General features: G+C 39.7%; 1 protein-coding gene across 7 annotated transcripts in view; it reads left to right on the forward strand.

Annotated features, from left to right (window-relative positions):
• Positions 1-12,333, forward strand: part of LOC131251031 (probable aspartyl aminopeptidase) — a 119,446-nt gene that overhangs the window by 60,409 nt on the left and 46,704 nt on the right. For all 7 annotated transcript variants that reach the window (XR_009173568.1, XM_058251535.1, XM_058251527.1 and 4 more), the window contains one exon: positions 2,253-2,434. Coding sequence is in view for 6 of the 7 variants with exons in the window: in XM_058251535.1 (XP_058107518.1) it covers positions 2,253-2,434 (182 nt within the window). In the remaining variant the exon portion in view is untranslated. The remainder of the gene's footprint in view (positions 1-2,252; positions 2,435-12,333) is intronic.

Genomic DNA, 12,333 nt, shown 5'->3' on the forward strand with positions numbered 1-12,333 from the left:
ATATGTAAATAAAACAAATCGGTTGAAATTACATTTGGCTTGTCGGGGAGGAGACGTTGCACTATGTAGCAAAGCTCCTTAAGAAGTCCGGGATTTATTTCGAGCCATTCTCGACTCAAATATAAAGACTTTCTCCACCCCTTCCCCTACAACTATAACCAATACAACTAGCCACATAAGATATAAAAGTAGGCTTATTATAATTGAAGGGTTAAGTAGAGGAACTGCCTCCACAGTTAGTAGAGAAGAACAAGAAAGACTTTTAAGGGAACAAGAAGAACAAGATTATAAAGAGGCTGTAAAAGAAAGCTTGAAAATGACATCCAGGACCAGACAACAACATCAATGCCCTTCGAGACAATATGATGCTGAAGCGGGCACGAGTAAGTCATCAAAGTTTCTTAAAAGTTTCGTAGCATTTTATAGGCGGTTGGGAATCCCATACAAATCAGATCATAAAAAAACGACTGAAAAAACTTGTTTAATCTATGAATGAAGATGATGGAAATGCATTTCTGCCATCTGATTCAGTAAAGGTAAACGACTATCTTTTGGACACCTCCAGCTCGGAGTCAGCCTAGAGTTCTCATGCAGTTGAAGGCGTAAAAAGAGAACCAAAGGATGATTCTGGCGATGAAGGTGGAGGAGGGTGTTACTATTATGGACAAGGTTACTCAGGTTACACACCATAAAGGCATTCATCATATAGAGGATATTGAATGAATGAAAGTTTTATTGGTTTGTATGTGGATGTGGTTTATTTACTTTTGATTTTTGACAGTGTTTATTTACTTTGTTCGTTTTATGGACATGGTTTATTTACTTTTGATTTCAAAACAGGATCGGGTAGGGTCAGCCCTAACTCTTTTTATGGACTTGGTTTATTTACTTTTATTTACTTTGTAGTCACATTTTTTGTATGTTGCAACTTGCAATGCAAAGAAGACCCCATTGCGGCCTTGCCATAGTAACCCAGCCCAATGACCCGATCCGACTCGGTGCCAACTTGATCCGACTCGGTATTTCTGACCGGGTCCGACTCAGTTCGGATCAATCCAGCCCAGACTTGGACTTGGATCGAGTCAGGCATGCTGGACTCGATACCGAGTTGGATCGAGTTCGGGTCAGGCCTTTTTCAAAACCAGATTGAGTCGGGTCAGCCCTAACTCAGTCCAACTTGACTTGATGCCCAGCTAATGCAAGGGCATTTTCACACCGGGCTCGAGTGGGGTAGCCCATTGGATGCGGGGACACACTTGGGGTGGGTGACCCATGCGATTTGGGCCCACGAGGGAGGTCTCTTGTTCGAGACTCCTCAACGGGGGTGATTAATGCGTATTTTGTACCGGGCTCGAGTGGGGTAGACCGTGGGATGCGGGGACACACTCGGGGTGGGTGGCCCATGTGATTTGAGGCCCATGAGGGGGGTTCGGCCGAGGTCCTAATCCATGAGATGTGGGGGATTGGGCTATGAGATATAGGGATTAATTCGGCAAACTCTAACAGTTCGAGCTTTTAGAGCAAGTGGTTAATTGTCCTGCATCAAATTGGTATTAGAGCGGGAGGTCTCGTGTTCGAGACTCCTCACTGGGGGTGATTAATGCATGGGCATTTTCAAACCTGGCTCGAGCGGGGTAGCCCGTTGGATTTGGGGACACTTGGGGTGGGTGACCCATGTGATTTGGGGCCCACGGGGGAGGTCTCTTGTTCAAGACTCCTCACTAGGGGTGATTAATACGCATTTCACACCGGGCTTGAGTGGAGTAGCCCGTGGGATGCGGGGACACACTTGGGGTGGGCGGCCCATATGATTTGGGGCCCACGAGAGGGGTTCGGCCGAGGTCCTAACCCATGAGATGTGGGGCCTGGGCTATAAGATAAAGGGATTAATTCGCCATACTCTAACAGTTCGAGCTTTTAGAGCAAGTGATTAATTGTCTTGCATCACTAGCTCTAGCTACGCTATGTAGCGTAAGCTACATGCGACATAGCGTAGCTATTTAAAATACTAGTTGGAACCTAGGAGTGTTTTCAATGTAACAAGTGCAGCATGAAGCATCATGACAACAACTTAAATTTCTTATCAGCAAGGTAATAATTTGGAAAGATCAGTATGTGTTGTTTATTCATAGTTCCACACCTCCAGTTCTTTGCCACATCAATCTTCTATGATTAAATGTTCAGCTTCTTTGGTTTTCAGTACCCATAGTCCTTGGACAATCATGACAAGTTTCTCAATTTCATATCTGCAGTGTCAGCAGACATGGCTCACGGTGTGCACCCAAATTTTGTGGATAAATATGAAGAACACCACCGACCAGAATTACAGAAGGGGCTTGTTATCAAGCACAACGCGAATCAACGCTATGCTACGAGTGCAGTAACAGCCTTTCTATTTAAAGAGATAGCAAATATCCACAGCCTTCCAACTCAGGTATTGTTGTATTAATTTGGGAGGAATGCTAATTGCACAGAGCTTATTGCACTCCCTTACGGATCCCAATGGGCACAAGACTTGTACTGCGTGTTCGGTGTGCCCCACCGTGAATGCTAAGTCCCAAGTATAGCTGTTCAGACGATCCTAACTTCTGAATAGAAATGGGGCAAAAGCAGGGTGGTACTTATTCTCAAATGGATAGGTTGGTTTTGTTGGCCTAGTCTGACTTTTGGGTCATGGCCCATCCATAATGGCACCAGATGAGTGGTCTGGATCTTTTACTCAGCTACTGCTTAGCCTCATCAGAAATTGTGTAATAAGCCATGTGCAATTAGCATTCCTCATGAACTTTAGTACTTCACTGGAAACCTGCTGCCTCTTGGTTATCATTTTGTTGGGATTATAAAAGGTTCTTATTACGCAATTTCTTGGATATTCTTTGTATGATTATGTTAGAAACATTGTGTTGTTGATTAGTTCAGTTGCGACTAACATGAAGGTTAAGATTATTTTTTTCTTCAGATTTTGTGTGCATGCAATTGCATGTTATCAAGAATGTCATTGGAAAGAAATGATGCCCTTATACGCACTCTAAGAAACAAAATTAGTAGTAGGAATACTTGATAAGGTGTTCTTTGAACTGCTATTATGAATAGAATCAATCCCCTGCTCTGGAGCATCAACTTTGGCATTCGATCATAGTCAAAATTGAATTAAGATGTCAAAACCTTGGAAGATTACGAAGGCCCTCTAGTAACTATCATTATAAGAACTAATAATCTCCAATGTTAAATGATATTAGATTATTGTGAGGACTCACTATTACCATCCCGATCTCACCATCATCATGATCTAGCTCATCCCAGCCATTTGGGGTCTACCTCAAAAATCTTGTTTCATTTATCATTCCTCTCTCCTTCCCTATTCTCAATAAGTGAACAGGCCTATGTATTCGCTCTTCCTATCTCAATCTGAGGTCTTTCCCTCGTACTCTTTTCAAGCATTTCAAACCATCATTATAGTTTCCCTCCATATCGGGATAGTCTCTAGTTTTAGTAGTACAACTGAACGACCTCGATTTGCCCGGTGTCATTTTATCTCCTAGGTTGCTTTGAATGACCTCATTCTTGATTCTTTCCATCCTAACCCCACTTATTTATGAAACAAGTTTATAGCGCAAATGGGAAATTATTTAAGTAGGAAATGATTTGTAGAGGGTCTCTTGGTGTTAAGACACAAAATTATATTGTGGTAGTAACATCTAATGCAAAGGTGCAATCATTATGACTTTCCATTCTCGTCTTTACTCTTTAGTCTTAAAAGGGCTAAAATTGCCAATGCAACATCTTTTGCAATTTGTGGAATTTTTTAATATGAAAGTTCCTTGCTATAAGATAAGAAATAAGCAAATGTCCTTGACTTCCTCTCAACAAATTTTAAATAATGGACATTTTGGTCATCTATCAATTTTTAGAGCTGGACAAGAACTGAGCTAGCTCGGTTAACTTACTTGACTCGGCTTGGATAAGCTCGACTCGAAAGTTGGGTTCGGGCAAGCCAAGATGATTATTTGAACTCGAAAAAATTTCGAGCCGTGCTCGAGCTAGCCCAAGCTTGACTCGGCTCGGCTCGGCTCAATTTATATACCTTACACACACACACACACACACACACACACACACCTTTTTATCAAAAAAAGCGCTCTTTTAGTTCTCGCCCTAGCCAGTTGAGCTCGAGCCCCCTTTTTTAGCCCCAAGTAGACGTGAGCCCCCTAAATCCCCCGAATTGAGTGCCCCCCGTTTCGGCTGGCTGTCTGACGACCACACTAGTCCAACACTGGCAGTCCATTTCTCCCTCTCAATCCCTCAATTCTCTCTCTGACTCTCTCTCTCTCTCTCACACTCTTTCTCTTTGTCCTTGTCCAAGCACGCTGTCCAACCGTCCCTGTCCAAGCAGGCGAGCACCCCATCCAGCCATCCCTATTTGAGCACTCGAGTCGGAGCAACCTCTCTCTCTCTCTCTCTCTCTCTCTCTCTCGCACACTAACATGGTAACCCTCTCTCTCTCTATTTGGGTGCCCGACCATTGACCGTGATAGCCAAGACGCTGTGCAGCCCGACTCAGTCACGGTATGAACACTGCAAAATGTCTACCATCATTTTCATTTTTAGTCTTTTAATAAATGGCTAGCATTAGATATGTTTCATTAATTGTACATGATCCAGGCCGTTCTCGGGTAGGGCCCGCCAATATTCATGGACCCCAAAACTAGTTGATTGGCATATCATTTGGGGCAGAAATATGCGTTGTGCAATGCTGCGGTACGAGCGGGCCCCTATTGGTTAGTGATCCAAACCTTTGATATAATGGACCTCACTGGGATGGCCAGATGGTTCATATATACTCTCTTACTCTCTCTCTCTCTCTCTCTCTCTCTCTCTCTCTCTCTCACACTCTCTCTCTCTCTTCGTCCTTGTCCAAGCACGCTGTCCGACAGTCCCTGTCCGAGCAGGCAAGCACCCCATCCGGCCATCCCCGTTTGAGCACTCAAGTTGGAGCAACCTCTCTCTCTCTCTCTCTCTCTCTCTCTCTCTCTCTCTCTCTCTCTCTCTCTCTCTCGCACACTAACACGGTAACCCTCTCTCTCTCTCTATTTGGGTGCCCGACCATTGACCATGATAGCCAGGACGTTGTGCAGCCCGATTCAGTCACGGTATGAACATTGCAAAATGTCTACCATCATTTTCATTTTTAGTCTTTTAATAAATGGCTAGCATTAGATATGTTTCATTTTAAAGCCAATAATTGTACATGATCTAGGCTGTTCTTGGGTAGGGCCCACCAATATTCATTAACCCCAAAACTAGCTGATTGGCATATCATTTGGGGTAGAAATATGCGTTGTACAATGCTGCGGTACGAGCGGGCCCCTATTGGTTAGTGATCCAAACCTTTGATATGTACCTCACTAGGATGGCCGAATGGTTCATATATACTCTCTCTTACTCTCTCTCTTACTCTGTCTCACACATTCTCTCTCTTCGTCCTTGCCCAAGCATGCTGTTCGATCGTCCCTGTCTGAGCAGACGAGCACCCCATCCGGCCATCCTTGTCTGAGCACTCGAGTCGGAGCAACCTCTCTCTCTCTCTCTCTCTCTCTCTCTCTCTCTCTCTCTCTCTCTCTCTCTCTCTCTCTCGTACACTAACACTGTAACCCTCTCTCTCTCTCTTTATTTGGGTGCCTGACCATTGACCATGATAGCCAAGACGTTGTGCAGCCCGACTCGGTCACAATATGAACACTACAAAATGTCTACCATCATTTTCTTTTTTAGTCTTTTAATAAATGGCTATCGTTAGATATGTTTCATTTTAAAGCCAATAATTATACATGATCTAGGCCGTTCTTGGGTGGGGCCCGCTAATATTCATTAACCCCAAAACTAGCTGATTGGCATATCATTTGGGGCAGAAATATGCGTTGTGCAATGCTGCGGTACAAGCGGACCCCTATTGGTTAGTGATCCAAACTTTTGATATGATGGACCTCACTGTGATGGCCTATGAACCAAAAGCCCGTTATATTGGGATATGGTTCATATATACTGTCTTTTGTTGGTCCATTGTACAATTATTGTATTTTCTTTCTTAAATGTCTATTAGTTTTATTGAATTGTTATGGAATTTTTGTATGATACCGACTGTTTGGATCATCGAATTGATGTGGACCACTTGCCTTCACTTATACAAACTGAAAACCCTAATGTGGTGGACAACCCTTAGCCCACATCTTCGCATAGTGCATACATGGTTTTCAGTTCTGAAATAGGGTGTGTTTGGATGCATCAAATCTCTACAAGTATATGATAGCTAGATCATCAAGTAAGCATAAATTTTTGTTCGTGATACTTCCAAATTGCTGTTCTAGGTTTAGTTTGATTGTTTATTATTAATTAGATTTTTAAATTGTTAGTTAGATTTTTTATTGTTAAATTTTCATCAATTGTTCAATTAATCATATTGTTTTTTTTTTTTTTTTTAAATTATATATTGTTATAGTATAGGATGATCAATTGCTCATTTAAGGATTTCTATGTTGCCAAACATAAATACAGTGTGTTTTTGGAGGCATATAAATCTCCAAATTGTCTAGTTTTTGGACAGTTCAAGGTTGGATAGATTGTAATGCTTTCATTTATTCTAATTTTAATGTATACGCTTGTTCCAGTTCATCTCTCTGTTTCTCTCTGGATATATTTCTCGCATTTGTTTCTATTGTCAAATATCCACACAGTGTGGATACTTGGGAATTAAGTGTAGGATCAATATTTCTAGAGAGATACAGGGAGATGCTGTTGGAATTTTGGTGTGATATTTAAATTAGAAAACGATAGCACTACAATCTATCTAACCTTGAATGGGGACTGATTTAGATAGTTAGGCAAGTCTAGGAAATTTGGCGTGGCATTTAAATTGAAAAATGAAAGTACTAAAATCTATAGTGTGGATAATTTCTTTCCATGTGGTCCAAACTGTAACTCCTCATATCCCACTTTGCTATAAGTTAACACCACTTTGTTTTGATAAATGCCTAAAAATTAGTTTATTGTCTTTATATTTATAGATGACTAGTAAGGAAGTCCCAACTACCCCTAGTGCTGGTGCGTCGGCCACATTTCCTCTTATTCCGGAGGGAACGTCTTCGGTTTTGGCAAAATGAAAGAAAATATTAGCAGTGTGGGATGACTTTGAAAAAAGTCGTGGTTAATGGTGTGGTGAAGATAAGATGTGTTCCTTGCAAATCATTATACACTAAGAATCTTTTTTTTTTTTTTTTTTTGTTTTTTAAAGAGAGATGTTCACTAATTTAAATAGACATAGGCAAAGTTATTTAAAGAGACGAAGAATCTTAATTTCAGGCCAATAGTTACTTTCATTTACCAAGTCTGAAGGGGACGACTTTCAAGGTATACTTTACACTCATAAGTTTGACAAAAAGAAGCTAAAAGAGTAGTATGAAAGATTAGTTATCGTTAAAGAAAAACCCATTAGAATGATAGAGACGAAATTTTTCATGGGATACAGTAAATTCCTTAACCCTAAAGTTGGGAAGGTCTCTTGCATCATTATGAAGACAGAGTGCATGAAGATGTATGCAAATGAGAAGATAAAAATGAAAGCAGTTTTGGCATTGGTCTCCACAATAAATTTGATTTCTAATTTGTGGGCGACGCCAATAAAAGAAAGTGATATATTTCATTAACCGCATAGTACGTTGATGAAGATTGGAAACTCTGTAAGACAATTTTGAACTTTCGCCAACTTCCCCTTCCTCATATTGGTTTAGTTATTTCTGATTGCATCTACAATTGACTACTAGATTGGGATATTGAAGAGAATCTCTTCAATAACTTTAAATAATGCCTCTGCAAATGATAATGTAATTTCATTCTTATGTAACCAGTTCAACGCAACCAAAAATTTGTTTTTTAAGGAGAATATTCTAGGTCAGGTGTTGTACCCACATAATAAACTTGATTGTATAGAAAAGGCTGAAAACATTTCACCCCACTATAGAGAATATAAGAAAGTGCAAAATACATAAGGGGGTCATCTTCAAGATTGAGTACATGGAGTGATATAGTCCAACATTTGAATGTGGAATTCAAAAAAAAAGAAGTTAGATGTATGCACACGTGGGAATTCGACTTTTGAGATGTTGGATTCCGCCATTGGAGCTCGCATTCCTTGAATATGCGGTGTGTGATAGAATGTATGCTTGGTTGCCTAGTAAAGATGATTGGAGTAAAGCAAAACAAGTTCACAAGTTTCTCATAGTTTTTTATGACTGCATGCAGATTTTTTCTGGAAATAAGTATCCCATTGCAAATATGTTTCTTCCGTATCTTTGGAAGATTTAGGAAGCCTTAAAAAAGTGCCAGTGTGGGTCCTGATTTTCTGCAGGTGATGGCAATTGGTATGCAAATGAAGTTCGATAAGTACTAGGATGAATGCGATTTGTTAATGGCCTTAGCAGTTGTTCTTGATCCTTGGTGCAAGATGGGCTTGGCTAGGTTCATTTTTATGAAGATTTATTCTGTTGAAAGGTGATACCCGAAACTTCTAAGGCTCATGAAGCAATCGAAGAATTGTACACTTTGTATGTTTCTACTTTACCTACAACAAGTGATAAAGAAGTTAGACCTCCAGGTGGTTGTAGTTCATCTACAAATGATGACAATGTGCTCGATGAACACGTCTTACTTAGCAAAGAAGAAACAGATGATCAGACAAATGAATCAGAGCTAGACTTGTATCTTAAAGAGCTAATCGTAAAGCACTCAGGCTCAGACTTTGATGTTTTGGGACGGTTGAAGATGAGAGTCAATGAATCAAAATACCCTACACTATTGGTGATGGCATAGGCCATTGTCAATTCTAATTTCAATAGTGGCATCAAAATCCGCTTGTAGCATGGGGAGTAGGGTCGTGAGTAAGCATCGAAGCTCACTTTTACCAAAAACAGTTGAAGCATTAATTTGTACACAAGATTAGTTGTGCCCAATTTGGGGAGGTAGTAGTTCTGATATTGAGGATGAGGAGGAGATCGAGTGTCAAGACGATATTACACCTGCAACAACATCAACATGAAGGAGGTTATAAATTATTGTTAATATGTTGAAAGTGGTGTATTGTATACTTGAATGTATTACATATATGAAGAAATGCAATGCCCTTTATTTCATTTTCTTTATATTATGTTTTCGTCAAAACATATTTACTTATTGCTTTTGTTTAGCTTTTATGTCAAGTTCGTTTTTAATTTCTGTTTGATTCCTAATTGTGCCAAAATACAAATTTTATTTTATTTTTTTTCCAAAAAATCAAGTGTAGATATATTGTCATCTCATCCATCGACTGACGTTTAGGACTACGGTTTCCTAGTCTACTCCCCAAGGTCTTCAAAAATTAAAATTATGTGTCGTTTGTGTGGGGTAAAATTTATTAACAAAACTAAGCAACTTAGGTTACACCTATTATGTTGGGGTGGAGATGCAAAACCGTGTTCTAAAGCCCCAAAGGAGGTCCAACTTCTTTTTCAGGCCATTCTAAATTCAAATAAGAAGCCTTCCACCCAATCTAAACCTTTCATAAGAGTTCTAATTAGCGAAAGTTCTGATACGTGAAGAGTAGAGAGAACTAGTAGGGAAGAGGAAGAGGAGGAAGCCAAATTATTAGCATTGAAAGAAGATCAATTATAACCAGCCTTGAAACGTAGTATGGAAGAGGTTTCTAGACATCAACGATGTCCTCTAAGACAACATAATGTCGAAGCAAGATCGAGCACGATAAAAAAGAATAAGAGTAATAAAGCATCGAAGTTTCTCTCCAGTCTCGGTGCATTTTACCAGGTGTTGGGTAATCTGTATAAATATGCTCACAAAGATAGCTCTAAAAATCTAGTTGAATCTATATAAGAGCACGATGGAAAACGCTCACCACTTAATTCAGGAGAGGTGAACGATTACCTATATGAAGATTTAGATAGCAGCTCGGGCTTGGCAAATTAATCTCCTGTAGTTTTTTTTTTTAAAAAAAGAAAAGAAAAAAAAAGAAAAGAAATGCATCTAATGATGGATCGGACGACGAAAGTGATGGATCCAATTTAGATGCAGGAGGTAACTATCATGGATACAACTATGGTTATATGCTAGGAAGGCACTCCTATGGTTGATATTAGGTTGATGTTGTGAACATTGTAAGTTTTTAATATTTTCACCTTTTCATTTGTTAGTCGACTTTGATTTTCACTTCTACAAATATGATGGATTGGATTTTATGTACATTACATATTGGGTTCCACAATTCTCGAGTTCACTACTCTTTAAACAAGTCTAAAGAAGAACTCAACTCGACAATGTGAGCTCACAGAAGGAATGAGCTCAAATCGAACTCGAGTTGACCGACAACCTAAACCAGACTCGACATGTAACCTCGAACTCCAAAGAAAAAAATGGACTAACTTCTAACTCCAACTCGAACTCAAAGAGAAAATGGGCCAAACTTGAACTCGAACTCGAACTCGAACTTAACTCAAAAGCTTGAACTCGAACTCAACTCGAAAGCTCGAACTCAAACTCTGCTCGAGTTGGTCAGTGTGGCTTGAGGACCGAGCCGAGCCGAGCCGAATTCAAGCCAAGATAAGCAGCTGGCTGAACTGAGTTGAGCTTGGCACAACTCGGCTTAGTGTCCTGCTCTATCTATCATCAAAAGGATGGCCGTCTAAAAATTCATTTCAAATGAATTATAAGCATGAAACTAGGGTAATTTTAAACCCTCACTCTACTGTCAAAATCTTTATAACCTCCTATGTTTCATCTATCTCCAAACCATTTCTCTTTCTATCCATCAACAAAATCATTTGTTAATTCGAGAAGGATTCAACTCGTACATATTATGACTTTGTAGAAGTTGGAATGACATTCCATGAAGAAGCCCAATATAATAAACCATTATCACAAACTGGACATTATGGCACAAAAGATTATAGAAAGAAATTTCTGTCTAAAACTAGCAAATAATCATTATTTTTCAAGGAAAAAACGATAAAAAAAGGAAAAAAAGACAGAAAGAAAACTAGCTAATAGTCATGTTGTCATGCCTTGCTTTTGCCGCTCGGGCTCTCCAACTTCCCAAGTGTCGGACTTGGTTACAACAACTTCCTGTCATGCCCTATACTAGGTGAATAGGCTCTAAAGAGCGTTAGTGTATAGTGTGTGTGGTTAGTGGATCTTTTAATATAAGTGCTTGTGCACTCTTTTCTCGTCTCCTGCAGTGTAGTATATGCTCTATTCTAATAAAACATTGTGTGTTAAGGCATGTTGGCCTACAACATTTCCCCAAACTCTCTTCCTTCCTCTTCTTCTCTCTCACTCTTCTCCTCTTTTCTCCACCCCATAATCATCAAATTACCTTCTACTTGGTATCAGAGCATAGATTAGGGCATTTTGCATCAAACAAGTTAAGAGACGACACGTCACCTTGCTGACATTAGCAGCCGTACGAACGCATGGACTCCATTTGAGCTAAAAATTTAGGGGCTTGTTAGATCTTGATTTTAGAAGATTTGTCATGATTTTTTGAGAATTTTTTAGACCTTCTTTCAAGGTGCTTTGGCCGAAATAGAGAAATTCGAAAACCAGGTCCCTAATAAGATTTTCATCGATTTACCTCAAATCGGTAAGTTTTTCTTTAGTTTCTTTGCTCAAGATGGACCGAAATCTTCCCCCCAAGCTAATCATGGAGGATTTTTTTTTTATAGCTATGATTCATGATTGAGTGTGTTTTAACCCCAAATGGACATGTGGCTAGGTTGTTTTTCACTCGTTTGAGTCAGATCTGATTGGATTTGTTGTTATTTTGGAGGATTACTGATTGTTTGGTGTTTATCTTGCATTCCCTTGAAGGATTGAATGAGAAATAGTTGTTTGAATTAGTCCTTCTTACTTGGAGTCTCATATGGACGACAAAGGGCCCTCATCTCTTATCAGGGCTCTCTTGAATCCAACCCCTTGTAGATTACCTCTATTAAGTTGAATGGTGACAACTATCTTCAATAGCACAATATGTAAAAGTGTTCTTGGGAGCTCGTGAGAAGCTATTGTATATTTTGGATGATCCTCCAAGCTCTACAGATGCTACCTATAGGTCTTGGACAAAGGAGAACTATCAAGTTATTGCGTGGTTGTTAAATAGTAAGGATTCTTCTGTTAGCCACGCAGTGATGTTTTTATCCTCGACTAAAGATATTTGGGATACACTTCATGATATGTTCTCAGAGTCTTCACAATTTTTCATGGTATTCCAACTTATTCAAGAAATTGGTCGGTTCCAAC

The sequence above is a fragment of the Magnolia sinica genome, chromosome 1 (assembly GCF_029962835.1).
Source record: "Magnolia sinica isolate HGM2019 chromosome 1, MsV1, whole genome shotgun sequence".
NCBI classification, from domain to species: Eukaryota; Viridiplantae; Streptophyta; class Magnoliopsida; order Magnoliales; family Magnoliaceae; genus Magnolia; species Magnolia sinica.